The sequence below is a fragment of the Barbus barbus genome (genome assembly GCF_936440315.1).
Source record: "Barbus barbus genome assembly, chromosome: 5".
In the NCBI taxonomy this organism is placed as follows: domain Eukaryota; kingdom Metazoa; phylum Chordata; class Actinopteri; order Cypriniformes; family Cyprinidae; genus Barbus; species Barbus barbus.
In genome coordinates, this window is record NC_136733.1 from 24,298,392 (window position 1) to 24,319,098 (window position 20,707).

The window sequence follows — 20,707 nt, forward strand, 5'->3', positions numbered from 1 at the left end:
CAGTGACTGCCCACATTTTAAGTGACCTTGTTTTTTCCATTCATCTTCTCCATAGGCATTTCAAAAACTCAGAGCTGTGGTGCAGTGGCCCGTGCACATGCTCAGGACATTATATAGGAGCTGTTGGCCTGTGGGGACCTGGGTACAAGTCCGGTCTGGGTCATGTCCCAGTCCCACTCCCCTTCTCTCGTCTCTACTTCCCTGTCTACACTCCTGTCCTATAAATAAAAGCAAATTATATTATATTATTTTATACCAGATAAAACCATAGATACTCTAGTCTAAAACAATAAGCCAGTGATTATAAGTACAAAAATTTATAAAATTATAATATAAAATATTAATAAAAATATATTTGAATCAAGTTGATTTTGTAATTCACAATGCTTTATAGGAGTGGATGGTCTTTGTTTTGCTCTTTTGCTGTTATTCCTGTTTCTGTTTCCATGGCTGCCTTAGGAAATTCTGCAACTAGACCAGATTTTTTTTTTAAATTAATTTCTGACTTATCACACTGACTTATGGAGAAAATGAATGGAATTCCAATCCCCTGCTGCTATGATTTATTGAGCACTGCTGAAAATTTAGACACAAAAGAAAGAGGAGGAATTGTAAGTCTTACCTCCTGAATCTGTGAGTTTGAGATTGTTGGTCACCCCCTCATATGCAAACAAAGCCCTGAAGAAGACAGAGAGAAATACATCAGTACATTACACTGGAGGAAAACATTGTAGAAACGAGTGACAGAGTTAAATTACAAGATTTGTTGAAACCAGATTGGAACATAATCCTGAACCAGACCATATCAAGTGCTGATACCATTTAAAAATGAGGCAAGTCAATATATATCAAAAGTGATCCACGACCTTTCACAGTATGAAACAAATCACAGCCCTCCTTGCATTCCTCAGCCAAACATAATCAACACCACATCCTCGCTTATGTCATCTTAAAATTAAGTAAATAGGCTTGGGTGTGAGGACTATGTGTGCATTGTCCATGTGTTTATCCTACAAGTTCACACCATGCGAGAATGCTCCACATATTGGACATTTATTGCGCATACCAACCAGGCCCTCTGCAGTAATACATATACCAAATGTTCTCACAGAAGAGCTGACATGAGTCATCTCTATCACTGCTCTTGTTGTTTAGTTTTCTGATTATTCAACGTCTCTTTCATTCTCATTTATTTCAGAGTTGATGCTGCTGTCATTGCCTATGATTTTTCACAATGTTAGTGAAGCTATAATTTTGATAGGCTCCAGTCAGGACTTTTTACCCAATGTTCCTGGGGCTACTAGCTCTAACAACAAGTGTATTCATAGTGTATGAAAACGCAAAACAGCATTTGAACCCAGGTCACAGCTGTCTGTGGTTATATATCATGCACTGGGACTATTACTTGGAACTGAGGCTGAGAGAAAATAATGGATTTTGTATCAGGGCCACCCGGCCACACCAAAGCAAACAGTGAAATGCAGGTGGGGCACTCGGATTGTGAGATTAATAAGACTTGAGGTTCAGTGCAATTGAAGTTCAACACTGCATTTGTTGGATTGGTCCATGCCCTGTTTCCCTGCTAAGGGAATGGGGATCACAGTTCGTAAAGCTTTTTGTAAGGGTTCCCTTCTGTGACAGTCATTTGGTGCAGTTGTTGTTTTAAGTGGCAGCTGATGAAATTGCAACTCAACGACACAACCACAGGGTGTTCAAATCCAAATCCAAACATAAGAAAAATGCATTTAGAAATATTCCTTGAATAAAATAATTCTGGGACTGGATTAAAAAATGACTGACAAAAATCTTCTATCTTAAGATAAATTCCAAGTTCAATATAAATTCTGGAATTTCTTGAGAAGTTCTGAAATATTTTTCTTAAAAACATCTATTTTTTCTTATAAAGTGGTTGAGAGGCTTTGGAGTTCTAGAATTGCTGACCAACTGAATGAAAAACACTTCAATTACCATACTAATAATAATAAGCATGCACTATTTTCATTGTGACTGACTTGATGGGCGTTCATCAAGTGTGGCATTTTTTTAATTTGCTGTGTATTTTGAATAGTTACTTTTAAAGAGCCTGTCTCTAGATGCTTTTGCATTAATTTTGGATTACCTGTCTTTTGCGCTCTTTCTAGAGTGAAAGCGTCACTCTAGTTACTACATTTCAAATTCAGCAAAAAGTCACATCACACACAATCATGCTGGTCATTGTTTACATTATCCATCTTTGGTGTCACCTCAGAGAACTTGTGGTCATGCATAATAGTAGTAATATTGCAGTGTTATGTTGTAACCCAACAAATTTACAACCCAGAAAATGACTTTTGGGTTTTTAAGACAAGTTGGAGGCTACTCTAACTTTAAGATGCTATTTGCAATGATTTTTAAGAAGATTCTATGCAAGAATTGGAATTATTCTTCAGGTTTTTAAAAAAAGATAAGATTTTTTTAAGTAATTTTGAGAATACAAATGATTCTTAAGTTTTTTTTTTAAGCAAGAAATTAAAAAGAAAATAACAGTTAAGAAGGATTTTATTATTAATGTTTCATGAATCTGGCCCCTGGACTTCATGATTTTATTATGATCAGTTTTTCACCTCACTGAAGAGGAAAAAAATTAAAAAGTCTGAGATAGGCCATTTTCTGTCAATGTGAGATTCTAGTCCTAAGAATATACCGTTTCAGTATTACAAAACTAACACTGTTGTTACAACACTTTACTGTTGTGTAATTGTTTCTTTGGACGTCAGGTGCAATTAGTGGGCTTGAGTCTGTAAATCTATCAGTTGGCCAACTGCTGAACTTGCTGTGGCAGGTAAACCACAGCTGAGTGACATTATTAATAGAGTAATCTCTGGGAAAACGCTTGGTCTATTCTAACAGTTAGTCAATGTAAAATGTTATGCAAATCCTATAATACTATATAATAACAGCCTGGCTCATGGATCAAACTTGTCCAGTAAGAGCTGGGCACCTTTAATCATTTCTCATGCATCATTTATTATGTCAGGGCCCTCCCTTGGATGTCTCATATGGGAGATTATTTACTTGTGAAAGGGTATAAAAATAATAAAAATGTTTTATAATATAAATAGTATAACATATTTTATAATATAAATAGTATAATAACTAAAAATATATAATTTAAACATTGATTAATAATTTACGTAAATAGTAAATATTATTAAACTTAAAAAAAATGTTTGAAAATTGTTTGAAAAAAAAAATGGTCTACAAGTGCACAATTATCCACTTTAATAATAAAAGACAATTTTTATCTAATAATTGTTGGTATTGTCTTCACTGCATGGGTTTTAATAATATTCATTAAAACTGATTTTAAATTAAATTAGATATTAAAATGACATTTTACAAGAAGTTTGTATATTTAAAAAGGGACTTGCATTTAAAAAAGCTTTCTCAATAGATGGGAATTAATGAGAATCTAAAACAGAAGTTAAGCAAATATGTAAAAATGAGCTGACTACAGTTATGCTCAATAACAATCCTGTGCTCAAATTCAGGTTGAATGAATTTGATCTTGCTATGTTCATGTATAGTTCAACACCTCTTACAGAGAATTCCCTCACTCTGTCCCCTGGAATTTATACTGAACGAAGATAATCTACACCAGCCTGTCGTCATCATGTCCCTATTGTCTCCAAAGCGTCTGATCTCTGGAAGCCTCCCAGATTGTGACCTCTGGGCTTTTGACTCAGAGCTCAGACACAAGCAACAACAACAGCCTGTTTCCCCTCATCAGAGTCTGTGTTCAGACTAACCAACCTACCAATCAGTCTGCAATTAGCAAGTTGTGACACCATTGTTCCGGATCCTTCCACCAGCATGGGAATAAAGTGGACCAGAGAGTAAGAGTAATGAGGGCTCAGAGATGTGCTTATATCAGCTGTCTGTTTGGGTAACATGACACAAGTATATTATAAAGAGGAGCTTGTTAACACAGATGGTAATAAAAGGTTTCTTTCCTAAACCTTCTGCTATGTCCTGGAGTTGACAGACATTTTCGTCCAGAGTGTTCACAAGAGAGGAGGTTTTTAGGCTGTTGTGCAATGAATCCAGCTAGAATCAATTCCAATTAAGCAAGAAAAATGAGTAAACTCAAAATGACAGCTAGTACTTAGATCAAACAACACTACAAAATTTAGCTTGAGTGCATTACGACAAACAAACATGCATTTCATTTAGCAGCACACGTCCAGGGCACACACAAGCCCTTTGTGTACCAGGTCACTTTCAAAGCATGCTGTCCTGTGGCTAATTGGTTCATCTAAGGGTCAAACCACATGAAATGTCATGTATATAAATGTATTTATCTACACAGTAAGGACCACACACATTGCCATTGACATAGTAAATGAGCACAAAGAGTCAGCACTTTACTCATTGTCGTTCAGGCATGCATTGCATCTCCATGGCATCTATGATGTACCCTGGTAAGCTAGAGTACACATGCAGCTACAGTTGTTTTGCATGAACTGAAAGGATTACTTTTGTTCTCTGCATTTACTCTCAGTCTTTCACTTTTCACATGAATTGGTCTCAAAAATCCCATGTACTTGCACAAAAGAGTAATCATTCGTTGACATTGGGGGGAATTCTCAAAACAGTTTTACAGTGCAAACGTCTGTCTTACTAGCAACAGAATCTGCAATCATCTTTTCTTTCCTATTGTGATGTATATCCAAGTTGAACAGCTTTTTAAATGAACAGATGTCATTTGAGTGAAAGGTTGCATGGGCAAACAAATAGCAAAAAAATACACATAAATAATTTAGAATAAACACTGCAATATTCTGGAAAAAATAAATAAATAAAAATGGTTTATTTTGGTTTTTTTGCTGACTTTAAGCGGGTCATGGGTTCAATTCCCAGGAAATGTAAGTCACGTTGGATAAAGTGTCTGCCAAATGCATTAAATGTGGTTGTGAGACCCTGAAAACTGACGTATTTACTTGATTCATTTCACACCTGGTAACAGATGCACATTTGAATGCAAATCAGATGAGGATGTTACACAACACAACACAGTGTGGTTTTATATCATATTAATGCCCAACCACAACTCCATAAACCCAAGAATCCTGCAGGACTAGACTGAGTTGGTCTGGACTTTATTTAAAAGAGCTTGTCCTTAAAACACTAAAAACGAAGCTGAGAAATCCAGGGGGACCAACATGCAACTGAGAGCAAGAACTGACTACAAGAATAATGTGTAAATAACAGTGTGGCCTGACTGTTTATTAAAAACAACCTAAACTAATGCTTAAAAAAACTTCACACATGGCCCTTAAAGAGATAAACCCAAAAATGAAAATTCTGTCATCATTTACTCACCCTCAACTAATTTCAAACCTGAATGTGAGTAAATAACAGAATTTTCAATTTTCACTATCCCTTTAATACATTTCTTTAAATCATATCTAACGCTGCACTAGACATTTCCTGCCGTCTGTAGTTAGTGGAGAGACGTGTTGTCTGGAAGTCGTCTGGACCATCCTCACCTCACACATACACACTTCCTGTGTCAAGAGTCTGATGAGAAAAACACAAGCAGCCCTGTTCTGAACTGCAGCCAGCTATGATCTCAAGAACAGAGAATGAGGAATGGAGAGAGAAAGAGAGAAATGCAGGCCATGAACAAATGAGGCAGGACGAGGTTCGGACAGACAGCACAAAACAGAAATAAAAGAGAGGAAACATGGGAAGGATGTTTTAAGATGCAGTGATCTATGTGGGTGTTTGTGTCACAATTTAAACAATTAAAAAATACTTTGTAATCTGTAAGGGAAAGTATAAAAAATAGGATTGTTTAATAAAGGTAAATGCACACTACAGTTCAAAATGTTGGAGTCAGTAATAGTTTTTTTTTAAAGAAATTCAAACTTTTACTCAGCAAGGATGCACTGAATTGACAGTAAAGGTGAAAGTAAAGACATTTATACACGGTAAAAAGATATTTATTTAAAATAAATGCTGTTCTTTTGAACTTTTTATTCATCAACAAATCCTGATAAACAGCGCTTTCCACAAAATTATGAGGCAGCTGAAACACTGATAATAAGAAAAAATGGTTCTTGAGCAGCAAATCAGAATGATTTCTGTAGGATCATGTGACACTGAAGAATGAAGTAACAGCTGCTGAAAATTCATCTTTGCATAAAAGGAACAAATTACATTTTACAATGTATTTATAGAAAAAAACTAATTGTATGTATATTAAATTGTAGTACTATTTCCCAATATTTCTGGTTTTATTGTATGTCTGACCAAATAAATACAGCCTTGGTGAGAATTTTTCTGTGATAGGTGTTATTGGTCTTTATTGATCATTCATTCTCTCACAAGACTACATGCACAGACATGACCACTGGCATTCATATAGTACCTAAAAGACAGGAATGATTTGTGACACTTCACTTGTCCATGAACAACCATGTGAAATTAAATCATTCCACGTTAACAGGACTACAGCTTTTCTTCCAGCTTTGATTCCAAGAGTACAGAAATGTGACCTGTATACTACTCTTTTCCACTTCAAATTAGGCCAAAAATAGCATTTTTGCATCCTTTTTACCTAATATCCAAGTGTTAAACAAAATGTTCTCTTACATCCTGAATACATCTGTTCTCTGAAACCGATGTTGATAAACTTAAAATAAACTCCCAAGCCAAATCCCCTTGGATGTCCACCTTGCCTAAGATGGCCACATTCCATCTGTAGTGCGTAAAGCTGGAAAACAGCTGTGGAGAGGAGCATTCAGCAAAATCAATGGCTCAAGAGAGAAGAGGGGCCAGGGGAGTTTTACCTACCTGGTTGTGAAACCAACCAACGGTTTTCTCCTAAAAATGGTATGAAAAGTCTCAAGTGTCATCTGTGGCATATTTTACTGTTCCAGAAAACCCTTTAGACCCCTTAGTCTGAACTCACTAAATGACTAATAATTCCTTGCCAGTGCAGCTTTACTGTCTAAAAATCGGACTTTTTGGCTGTACTATTTGGCTCACAAATATTCCTGGGCCTGTTTAAAAACAATCATAAATTCAAAGCAGACACATAAAACCAATGGGTCCAAATGTCTCCGCACTAAAATCACTGGTAGAAATGGCAGCTGGCATTATTTACATAAAGTATGTAAAAAAAAAAAGTTCTTTGCTCATAATGAACTGATAGGACCAAGTTCTGAAATCTAAGCAAACAAAACAGCCTCACTCATAACAGCAATATGGAGTAAAAGGTTTGCCCAAGCTTGCAATAAGTTGGCCTGAGGCATTCAATGTGCAACAACAATATGTGCATTTGCTTGTATGCTGAACCACAGATTACAGTTTAATATATCCAAAGTTGATGAAAATGGATATTTTGTACCGAATATGGCATGCAAAATGTCAATACAATGCAGAAGAAAAGCCCTGCTTCTAAGAAAATGGTTCAGGATCATTACTGCCTTTGAAGGATCAGACAGAGAGACCTGGCAGACCTATACCAGTCTGGACGGTGGGCTCTCTATAACAACCCTTGCAGAAAGTACAAAACAACTTAAGCACATTGCCATCTGGCACAGTAACCTTGTCATACTGAAGACAGTGTGCCAAGCGCTATTCATTTGGGTGTATGCTGGCTTGGAACAGGCACAGGCAAATAGCTCAACACACTAAAATGAGTTCAACAGCCAAGAGGACTGAAATGTAGACTTAAACTCAGAGACACGAGTCTAATGAAGATGTATAATAACAATAGTACTTAATTAACTTTACTGCTTATATCTAGTAATCTAAGCTTTATAAGGCATTTATCCGAGAGAATATCTAATGCTGCTTCTCCTATACGGGGGATCAGACACCTGGGTGCCAATTTTCTGCTAATGGCAACTATTTGAAGAGTAGAAAAGGAATGAGTGCATCCGGACTTCCTGAGAGAGAGACTCTAGCAGAATACAAAAGGATGGAGTGGAAGAGCTGACAATAAATAGCAAAGGACAGGGGAGGGAGGATGGGAAAATGAAAAGGAGTATGGGGGACTGGATTTAAGAGGATGGGGGGGGGGGGCAGACTGAGGAGGTTTTCATGCAAATGTGATATATGGTTGCAAAATGAAATGGCATGCAAGTATGAGAATGACTAAGTGGGAAAGAGATGGCGAGAGAGAGAAAGACTTGGATGTGAAGTCATAGTGCAGAATCAGATGCCAGTTATATGTCACAATGGAAGGTAAATGGGCAGGAAAGAAACACTGGGATCAGAACTGGGAGTTTCTGTTCTGCCAAACAGTTCAACAAATGACAGGTTTTAAGAGGGAGAGAAAGAGCTCAAATATTTATTGGGCCTATAATATAAAAGATGATAAATTATGTAAAAATTCTTTATTTATTTAATTACAATGATTTTGTGTAATTTCACATATTGTCATTTACTGAGAAAAGGACAAAACCCAGGCACTGGCAAAAATCTGTGTTTATCAGGTTTATTTAAACAATAAGTGACCTTCACCAGAAATAGAAGACTGTTTAAGGCATTTACATGACCTTACATGTTGTCTGGTTAGTGTAAGATTGCAAATGCATTATATGAATTTTCAATAACCTGTGAGGTGGAAAGTAACAATCCACCATAGGTCCAAAGATTTTACACACTAGTCAGGCTTTTAGTCATTGAAAATCTAACTGTTTTATAATTGAGCACAAAGAACTGTGACTAACAAACAAAACCGGCCAGCAACAACTTCACACTTGTGAGTCAAAAGGTGTGTCCAGGTTTGTGCTTCCAACTAGCATGATAAAGCATGAACAAACACAGACACAGGAACAATACGTCTAGTGTTGCAGCGTTGATTAATGCTTCATTTACTCAAGTAACTATAGTGTGTAACATGAACCCAACTATGTAACCCAAGTCTACAAACGGGAACTGTAGTAGCCTTTCATAGGTAACCTTATATGTTGGCTGTGATATAAATAGCGATCCACCTGAAGACAAGCTGGGTAATCCTGACTCATACATCCAGCCTGTTTAAGTGAGACGTTTGCATGCTATTTTTCTCTTAAATAGGTTCAATTATTTCTACACAACCTTCATCTGTGCAGGAAGTCCACTTGAGATGATAGATCTTTTCAACAAGGCATCATGGCCAAAAAGGTTACTACGACTCTTATCAGAATCACAGGAACTGACTCCCTATTTTCCATCAACAATGCTGCTATTACCCTTTAAAGGAAATCTACTGCTGACCTCCGTAGTCTAAAACTCTGTAACCTTTCCAAGCTGTTGCTATTTATTGTGGGGCGGCTGTGAGCCCAATTTATTAGCCATAATTGGATGGCCATAATTATTTATGTAATGACCGCTGAGGCTGAGCTGGAAAAAAATGACAATAATTATATATAATGTTTCATTATTTCCAATTGCTTTCTCAGACAGTTACATTGGAACCATTTCTATCTTCCCATTCTGTCTCTCGATCTCAGTAAAAAAATGGGGAATTCAATTATGCTCAAGGCCGCAAGGTCTAGCAAAACATCTTGGACATCATTACAAACATTTACACTCATGCATTTGGCAGACGCTTTGATTACATTGCATTCACGGTATACATGCATTTCCTGGGATTCAAACCCATGACCTTGGGTTTGTACACTGTTTCTACTGTAATTAAATTTAAACAGTATTTGAATCCAAGTCTTCACTATGTATCTGAAGAGGGTGAACTTCTAAACATATTTTCTGCAAAGTGTCTGCAATGTTTTGAAATCCAAAGTAAACTCAGAATTTATCACAGCTATGTAGCTTTCATCAACACTTTCCTGATAAGTCTGTGACCTTTGGTTGTGAAGTCACTAACTGGACAGTGAGAGTTTAGCCACTGGCCTCAACAACAAAACACTCCTCTGGGACAACTCTGGCATTTCCTGTGCCGTCATGATCCATGACACTGAAACTTTTGGATGGTAATGTATATATTATATTATTATATATCAGCATGACACATAAAAAACACTAGAAGAAGAGTAAATAAAACATTAAATGTGAGAAACGTGACATGGCACTTGTAAATAAGGTTGCAACCTCTTTTTGAGGATTTTCCTTTCTTCTGAAAGAATGATGTCTCTTTCTGTAGAAGTTTATCAGTCAAAATGATCAAGCTCCATTGTTTTCTTAACCTACTACTGTACTCTTCTCGGAATTGTTTCACACCTTTCCCACCATTACTTTTCCAGTTTCCCTGATTAATTGGTTACTCACATGTCACGAAAGAGGTACACCCAAAAAAAAAAAAAAAAAAAAAAGCCACAAATACTGCATTGTATCTTGAAATGAGGGATGACATTTTAACTGCATGAGAAGCTTTCTTTACATCATAACATATAACATAATCAGGATTATAATACCCTTCTTCCCTTATAGATAAGGGAAATATTTAATTGCTGGCAGTTCACAGTTTAAGTGGCACCCATACAATAAACAAGACCAGGGTTGATTTACTTACTGTGTGCAGCAGCTGTGTAAAAACAGCTAATCCATTTTAAGCATTTAAAAAAAATACATTCTGCGTTTGATGTTAGAATACCGTTTGACACACAGTCTCATGAATTGAGCTAAAAGACACCTGCCAACTGCAAAGGCTTGAATCAAAACACCAGCTTTACTGGAATTGTACCTACTGTAAAGTCTAATTCCTACAATGGATAGGTGCCAGTTCTAGGATACCCAGTCACCTGTGTCTTAGCTCAAAGACCACCACCGTCAATGTTGTACTGCTTGTAGATTAAGCCCAGTCTTTTGTATTTTGTCTTTAGTATAATCTCAAATAATACACTACGACTGGCAAAAGGTTATGCAAGGTGACGGATGAGATAACATCATCTTACGCCGGATCTATGGCTGTGTTAGAGCCGTTCTCAAAGCTTTGTGGGAGTTTTTAGGTATGCAGGCTGCTTGTTGATTTATTCTGCCCTGTGCAAGTTTCCAATCTGAGGTAAAGGCCTCAGGCAGAGCAAATCTTGTGTTGTGTAAACCCAAAACACCACAAACTTTCCTATTTTCACCTCAGATAACCCCACCAGCAAAAGAGGAATGTTTATTCTCTATCAAAGTCTTAATATTGTCAACAAAAAAGATTAATAAATATAATTTATTAGACTCGAATAAAGCCACATAAAAAGGCACAAATGTGTCCCAACTGCTGTTGGTTATTTGTTACAAATGGACTCACAACATACAATTTTTTTTTAAGCTAGTCAAACAGCGTGAGGTCCACTTACAATAGGTTGAGCATAGATATCTCGGGCTCAGTTGTTAAATGCACACATGCTAGTTTGAGCTGCAAACAACATGACCTCCTAGGTATTAGGCTACTGCGAGTCGCTAGGGGGTGTGATAAAGACCTCCTTGTAAACATACACCTCAATCTGCACCATATCATTCACCACCTTGGAGGAGAGTGTTTATAATTTGGGACATAAAATGAAAGCGGCATGTAAATGTTTCCATAATAGAACATCAGTGCTCAAATCCTTGGCTAGAAGCACCATTCTATTCATCAAAGAATCCTGAAATATACTATGGTTTCAACAAAAACATTAAGCAGTACTACTGTTTTCAATATTGATAATAATAAAAAAATGTTCTTGAACAACAAATAAGCATATTAGAATTATTTCTGAAGGATCATATGACACTGAAGACTGGAGTAATGACTGCTGAAAACAAACTGAACTTTGCAATTATAGAAATAAAATACATTTTAAAATATAATAAAATAGAAAATAGTCATTTTTGATTGTAATAATATTTCACAATATCACTGTTTTAGGCCAACTGATCAAATAAATGCAGCCTAAGTTAGCAAAGAGTTATGTTTCAAAAACATTTTAAAAACTTTTAATGGTAGTGTTTGACAGGTATATAGTCAGTTTTCAAAATAGCTTTTCTATTTACTTTCTCTTTTTGGACTATGATAGGGACGAAATGCGAGAACATTGTAAATGTTTGAAATGATTTAATGCCCTCAGACAAGCTCAGAACCTTGTTTCTACGGCCAAAGCAAATGCATTTAACAGAATGTAGAAAAAGAAATGGAAAAATCTTTCAACTAGCCAAAACTACATGAACGCACAGTGAAAAGAGGCAAATGAGCAATGTTCATTTGCCAAAACTTTTGCCAAGCACAAAACTTGAAAGTTGAGGATGGAAAGACTTGATTCTATTATTAATCTTCAAGGTTCAAGGAAAAACCAAAAAAAATCTCAACTGGAAGTCATTTCAGCGTCTTCGAAAAGAAACAGATATCTGGAGACTTCGGAGAGTACGCAGATATCCAACTGCAACAAATGTTCATTTTACTCCGCCAACGACCACAAGCCATCTGTGTGGGACTACAACCCAACATACAACAAACAGCATTGTTTGAGGCTTTTGACCCAGCCTTGCAGCATGGAGGAACTCCATTAACGTTTTCCCATTGAGTTCAACAGTAGAGAAGCCAGAGAGAAACCACCTACACAAGGGCCAGGCATTTCCCAAGAAACACAGCTTCTCTCCATGTGAGTTAATGATCCCTGAGGTGACTGAATTGAATATGAATACTTCTCAATCTGAAATCCATATATATTTGTCAGCTTCAGAGGTCGTAGGAGAATGACTAGATCAGGATTCTGAGTCACAGTTTAAGCTGGCTTGTGTAAGGCAGCTAACAGATACATATGGAGTGTCTGAACTTTGCTGTCTGGAATGCCATGGGAGTTAGAAACACAAAGTAATATGCCATATGCTTCAGTCCCAATCCATATTTTGTGAACAAACATCCATTCAGACTATTGCCAAAGACACTCGTTCTGTATCTTTGCATTACAGGAGTGTAATCATGTAAACAATAATTGGCACATTCAAGGTGGTAGTTTAAGGATTATGAAACATGTACAAAACAGGTAGCCTATCGGCATAAACACTGATAACCGACACGAGGAACATCAACACATCCACCAACCTTCAACTTATTTGGCTGTATCATAAGCATTTCTGGGAAACCCCATGGGTCTTTTGAAGCAATGTTTAAAGCAAATCAATGAAGCACTTACCTGGGACAAAGTCAACACTAAAATACCTCTTCATTTACTGCTTGATAACTTAATTACTAATCTTCCACAATAAAACATTCCTATGGTAACCAAACCACCATAAAACTAAATAGCCACTAAGATGATGCTATAAAAGTACTTTGATAAACCAACCACATTGATTTTCATTTGAGATGACTTTTTCATAGTGCTGTCAATCGATTAAAAAACAACAGCTAATTAATCGCACATTTTTCTAAAATGAATCGCAATTAATCCCACCAAACATTAAAGTTTTTAAATACATTTATATTGCTATAATTTCACATTCAATCTTCAAATGTACAATGTACAAACAACATAAAGACAGCATATTTTTTATATTTCTTTAATGGCATCTTTTTTATGATTGAAGGCCAACATCACTGATATCAATACTACTGATGTCTCTATAAAATGTTTTTTCCCCTTAATATTTAACCATTGACTGTAGCCATTCAGCATTACAGTATAATTGAGAGCTATCAATTTTAACATTTATTAGACTTAACTTCTAATTTAAGTGAACTTAAAACAATCTTCACACGAACCTATTATAATAAATGACATATTTACCTACTTGTGCCCCTCAGCAGAAATATACAGAAAATTAATAGTTACCAAACACTAAATTCTAAATTAAATATAGATGAACCCCTTAAAACTATAAAAGTTATTGATTTCCTCTTTTTTTCTTTTGTTCTTGGATTAATAGACATCACAGCAGCTGGTTATTAGCTTATTTGCCTGCTATTGCTTTAAAAGCTGCTGCTGCTGAACGTGACGTGGATCTGACATGCATCTTATTTTCTCACAAATCTCTTTACCTCTGACCCACTTCAGGTCTTAAAGTCTCTACTAATGCGGTCGAGTTGAATCAGGTGTTTTAGATGAGGGAGACAGTGCTGGGGTGCCTCAGGAAAGTTTTTAAAACCATTTCAGAGACATGTTCTTAAATTTGACACATAACATATTGCATGCATGCACACAGTTTTAAGGCAGCTTTAATCGCTCTTTTGGTAACTTCATGCCTTAACTGACGGCATCACAACGACATTGCATGCACATAGTTTCTTTCGCTGTTTGATATGCACAGTGTTGGGGGTAACACATTACAAGTAACGTGAGTTACTTAATAATATTACATTTTTCAAGTAACTAGTAAAGTAACGCATTACTTTTTAATTTACAATAAAATATCTGAGTTACTTTTTCCCCCATTTATTGACTGACAGTGAGCTGTGTGAACATGCTGTTTCTGTAGTTCTAGACTAAACGTGAATGTGCATTAATCCATCTCACTCACAAAAAACAGATTTAGTATTCATCAAAAATGAATTAAAACAGTGAAGTGCAAACTCAGAATATGACGCAAACTGCAATAATTAAATGTGTTAAATAACACAAATGTATCTAATCCCATTTTATTAACCAATGTCTTTGCTGCTGACCTTTGATGATCCAGTTCAACCATACTAATAAGCAAAAATGACTTTAGATAAACTAACAATTGTGCTTCATTGTTTTTTATTGCTGAAAAGTGTTGAACCTTCTTCTCCTGAGTTCTACTTTACAGACATGAATTCACTTTTCCTTCAGCCTGAGGTTTATTCATTACACTTTTTGGTGTGAAAGGGTTTTTACATTTGCTATAATTAGAACTTCTTGTATTAAAAACAATCAAGCCTTGCTCATATTTAAAAAGTAACGCAAAAGTAACGTAACGCATTACTTTCCATAAAAAGTAGCTAAGTAACGTAATTAGTTACTTTTTTAGGGAGTAACGCAATATTGTAATGCATTACTTTTAAAAGTAACTTTCCCCAACACTGGATATGAAATGATACAGGCTATAGCACGCGCCGGCACCTTTGTGCGTGTATTTGAAGAGCGCGCGCTACGAGCACAGTACATTACACTTTTGTTGCCTGTGGATAAAACTGTACAAGCATAATATCTGACATTTCAATTGTCAGATTGGCCTAGTTGCATGAAACATAATATGTTTTTTACATTAAACCAAATGGTGATACAGATCAAGTCACATCAATGTATACAGATTAGATAAATACAGATAAAACTACACAGAGAAACTACTCACTTAATACCTAAGCTGTCAAACATAATTATTACTTGTTTAATTAATTTGTTTGTCAATTCATTTTATACATACAGTATAAGGCATTTCTGCAGAGAGACATTTACTTACTAGCTTTCAACCACTTTAATGGGAATGTTCAGTCTCAAAATTCAATCTCTTTCTTTCATGGTACTATAAACATTTAAAGTGCACAGAGAACAGGGAAGAACTGAGAAAATAACACTGGCCAAGCAAGGTGCTAAGAAGTTGTCCAGAAAAATAGTAAATGTAAACACTCAAAACTATTAATGACTTCAGAAAATTGCTATGCAGCTGGATCACTACACTTTTTAATTCAGATCTTGGTAAATATTCTTACATCCTGGATATTTTATTTCTGTTTATTCTTTTGTTACACTTATGCGGACCGAACCAAAAGTCCTGTACCAAGAGTTTTGGGCATGAATACATGTACTGCTACACCCCTATTGTGTATTATGGCAGTACTGCACTGGAAAAAAATGGCGTAGGATTTACTTTGAAGCAATTTAATTCGAAACAATTAAAACTAGTAAATTTCACAAATAATTACAAAGAAACAGCTAAAATGACATTTTTAAGTAAATGACTGAAATAATATTGCAAAACATACACAATAATACTTTTAAGAATTTTTTTATAAACTATTTTTTAATTTACAACTTCAAAAACTCTGTTGAAAACTCATTTGATGGGACATTCAAAAATGTGTTTAATGGGACACTTATGAAAATTGTATTAATGTCATAAGAAAAAATGATTGCATGTATTTCCTACTTTTCTTATTTTGGTGTATGTGAATTATTTTTATACTACTTCATTAAAACTACCAGAGGTTAATTAAGGTCACCGTTCTACATTATTAGTACTGAATAGTCTTGTTGTGGTGATAACTCACCATGCTCAGCAGATGTTTTATTACGGGTAACATAAGAACATTGCACCTTGAGGCTTTTAAATCATGCATAAACTTGTGCTCCAACAGCATGGAGATGTAAAGGGGTGGTGATGGCGCAGTGGATAAGACGCATGCCTTTGGTGTGAGAGACCCGGGTTCGAATCCACTGTGAGACACCAATGTGTCCCTGAGCAAGACACTTAACCCCTAGTTGCTCCAGAGGCGTGCGACCTCTGACATATATAGCAATTGTAAGTCGCTTTGGATAAAAGCGTCAGCTAAATGAATAAATGTATATAAATGTAAATGTATATGTAAAGACCTAAGCCACACTGAACATGAGCTCTGCTCCTTCATTACGTGCAGCCAGGTGAGTTCCTCAAAAAACATCATTTTATCACCATGGAAAGACATTCAGTCGTGGTCAGAATTATTGGCACCCTTGGTAAATATGATCAAAGAAGGCTCTAAAAATAAACTTGCATTATTAATCCTTTTGATCTTTTATTTAAAAAAAATAAAAAAAATCTAACCTTTCATTGAACTAAAATAATTGAAAATGGGGGAAAATCTCATTATGAAATAATTGTTTTTCTCAAATACACGTTGGACACAATTATTGGTACCCCTAGAAATTCTTATGAGTAAAATATCTCTGAAGTATATTCCCATTCATATTTACAATTTTGAGCACTCCAGGAGGATTATGAACATGAAATTATCCAGCCATGGCTTCCTGTTTCACAGAAAAATAAATAAGAGGGAAAACAAAGTCCAAATTCCCTTAATCATCCATCACAATGAGAAAAACCAAAGAATATATTTCTGATGTGCAGCAAAAGATAACTGAGCTTCTCAAATTAGTGAAGTGGCTTTAAGAAAATAGCTAGAGCAGTGAAAATTCCCATTTCCACCATCAGGGCAATAATTAAGAATTTCCAATCAACATAAAATGTTATGAATCTGTCTTGAAGAGGACATGTGTCTATATCGTCCTAATGCACGGTGAGGAGGAGAGTTTGAGTGGCCAAAGACTCTTCAAGGACCACAGCTGAAGAATTGTAGAGAAAGGCTGAGTTTCGGGGTCAGAAAACCTTAAAAAAAAAAAAAAAAGTCAAACAGCCCCTACATCACCACATGTTGTTCGGGAGTGTTTCAAGAAAGATTCTCCTGACTCATCCAAAAACAATCTCCAGCATATTCAGTTGGCAGACACGACTGGAACTTGAAATGGGACTGGCTTCTATGGTCAGATGAAACTAAAAAATTTGCTTTTTAGCAGCAAACACTCGAGATGGGTTTGGTGCACACAGGGATAAAAAAGTACCCCATGTGTACAATGAAATATACTGCTGTATTTTTAATGTTTTGGGCCTATATTTCTGCTGGAGGTCCTGGACATCTTGTTTAGACACATGGCATCATGGATTCTATCAAATACCAACAGATAAAAAACAACAAGTGATCAACTCTGTTAGAAATTTTATAATGGGCCACGTCTGGATCTTCCAACCGGACAATAATCCAAACACAAACCGCATTTACCGCATTAGTTTGAAAGCAATGACCGAATATGACTCATGTGTGATTTTGGGAGCTCTATACACCCATCCACAGCAAACACTGCAGCTGCTAAACGCTACGAGGAAATAAAGGACCAGTTGCTAGCATTTACTTCTGAAGAACTACCGAGTGGCATGTGAAAAGCCTGCCATGTTTTACTCTAGAAGACTAAGTCAAGCATGAAGAATCTGTCATGGTTTGACACAGGGTTACTACCTCCATACCAGAGAACTGCCTATGACTACTACTGTGGAACACAAAAATAATTCAGAAGAAATTCAACGGTGTTCACTGGACCACACTTTCTTTAGTTTGTCAAGATATACATTACCGTTCAAATGTTTGGGATCGGTGAGAATTTTTAACCAATTTTACTAATTTGATTAAAAATACATTAAAAACAATAACATTGTGAAATAAAAACATTAATTTGTGACTTTGTGAGAAAACCAGTCACAAGGGTATTTCTTTTTTAATTAAGATGTATACATCATCTAAAAGCTGAATAAATAATATACATTCCATTGATGTATGGTTTGTAAGGATAGGACAATATTTGGCCGAAATACAACTATTTGAAAATCTGGAATCTGAGTATGCAAAAAAATCTAAATATTGAGAAAATCGTTGTCCAAATTAAGTCCTTAGCAATGCATATTACTAATCAAAAATTAAGTTTTGATATATTTATGGTAGGAAATTAACAAATTATCTTATCCTATATATATATATATATATATATATATACACATATTTTTATATACTGTTTTTTTTCTTGGTCATTTATGCAGTTATGCACCATAACAGAATGTAGTCAAGTAGAAGTACACAAGCATACTGTGACTTGAAAGTAACAGTTTTTAATTATGAACTAAAATATATACACATATATATATATATATATATTTAATTAGCAAATAACTTTGGCAACTTTTGTAAATAACCAAAACCCCATATCATGTAAAAACTGCAGACAGCAGAAGATATTTCTCATTCTAGTGTGCTCAAAGTGCATCTGAACAGCTCAAGTCATTGATGCCAATTGTTCAGAGCACAAAAGTACAGAGATAACAGATAACCGTTGTGGAGAAGTACGAGTTTCCCCTTTTGCTAAAACTAGAAATTTTTCACATTCAACATCTGCTTATGGGTCATTTAAAGTGACTTGACATGTCAAAATGACAAACCCTCACCATCACTGTTCCAGCTGTCAATAGACAAAAACCATGTAGTACATGAATGGACCTGATAGGCTTGTAAAGCCTAAAGCGTCAGCGACTGTTTCTGAGCATGTTTCCACAGTGATTAAGCATGTTGAAAAACAGAATGGGTGCTGCCTGGATCATTTAGGAAGCCACTGACGGGCGTTTGCAGGAATTAGCCTGAGCCTGCTGAAATACAGGAGAGACAATGACACTGCTGATATAACAAACGTGAGTTGCCAAGATCTGACACAGAGGAAAGACACAGCAGGACCTCTGAACTGTCAGATCAGGGGTTGTTAAAGTTGGACCAAATGTATAATCAAGCTGATGCATGCAGATAATATTGAAACACCTATAATTACTATCACCTTTGCACTGTGTTCAATGAGTCCTTTAAAGCCAACAAAAGATGACATCATATAGTTGAGAATGTGGCGAGTGGGAACAGGCTATTAACTTCTTGAAATGAATAAGAGCATATGTATTCAGTTTCAGAAAAAAAGGTGTCTCTAATCATGTGGGTGTCCACTTAAGTGCAAACCACATTGTAAACTACTACTCTCTGCGTAAGCACGAAGCTGAGGCAGAATATAACTTCATGACATCATGGTAGAAAGTCACAAATGAAAGGGGCTGGTTGGTCTCTTTACATCGTTCAACCCAAAATGCACACACATGCATGCACACAGAATTAGGAACCAAGAAAAAACTTTGAATCATTTTATAGGCCAATAAATGGTTCCTTTTTCTAGAACACTGAGCCAGCTGATTTTTTTATTATTAAGGGTCCAAAAACGAACTTCTGGGAACACTATTGTTTTCTTTAGTGTTAGTATTATTAGCCTATACTTTTTCTACCTCACAACTTAATATACAGAATAACCCACAAATGGTAGAAACATAAAATACAGGTGGAGCTATGGAGCAAAAAATGTTTTTATACCCCCCCTTTATTTCTGCCAAGGACATTTTTCCACCATATTGGATTTTTCACAAACCTACTTTTGCAAACTAGTCCTTGGTTTTTGACTGTCTTTACTTGTAATTTGTCTGTACCATATTTTGCATATGTGCAATCTGGAGTGCAACATATTCTGATTATCAAAATATGATGATTATACATAACAAAGAGTGTAGAGCACAGGATTTCATAAAATGTACTTTAAAGAACTTGCAGAAATGCATGCAGAAACTTACTCTGAGGAGTTGGCGGCGCTATAAAATGATAAAATAAAATAACTTTAATTTTTAAACAAAATCGTACACATCTTTGACCAATAGTGCGATTGCCATTAAACAGAGAGTAGTACTTAAGTCTGAGAACTCATGCAAAGTCCCATCCCGTTTGAACGAAAGATGGCACTGTAGTGAAAGACATGTAAATGCATGCAGCTTCATTACATACAACTGATGTAATTATTTTTGCATGCTTTGGTCTGAACATATATAGGTCAAAATCCAACAGTTTTTAAAGCCTACAGGTTACAGGATTGTGTTTCCGCCCTAACAATTTGCGCTTGTACCTATATACATTATTATATCGCATTTGAGCTCATTTGCATACAGGTAAACACTAAGGGAGAAATAGAAGAAGTGTCATATTAAACACTTCCACAGGAACATAACTTTCAGTTCAAATTCGTATTAAAAAAGCACCTTCAGTGAAATCTTCAGTAGTAGGGGAACAGGCTGGAGGGAAGTGGCCTTTGCTTCCCACAAAAAGTACTTTGTAAACAAGTAGCCTACTTCCAGAGTTATAGGAAAGTAATACTCTGCATTTTTGCATTGTTGAACGTTTCAACTTTCT

General features: G+C 35.8%; 1 protein-coding gene across 4 annotated transcripts in view; it reads right to left on the bottom strand.

Moving 5' to 3' along the window:
* The window catches only part of LOC306870402 (uncharacterized protein), a 38,778-nt gene that overhangs the window by 16,673 nt on the left and 1,398 nt on the right, over positions 1-20,707 (bottom strand). For all 4 annotated transcript variants that reach the window (XM_079417643.1, XM_079417644.1, XM_079417641.1 and 1 more), the window contains exon 3: positions 623-678. In XM_079417643.1, the coding sequence (XP_079273769.1) occupies positions 623-678 (56 nt within the window). The remainder of the gene's footprint in view (positions 1-622; positions 679-20,707) is intronic.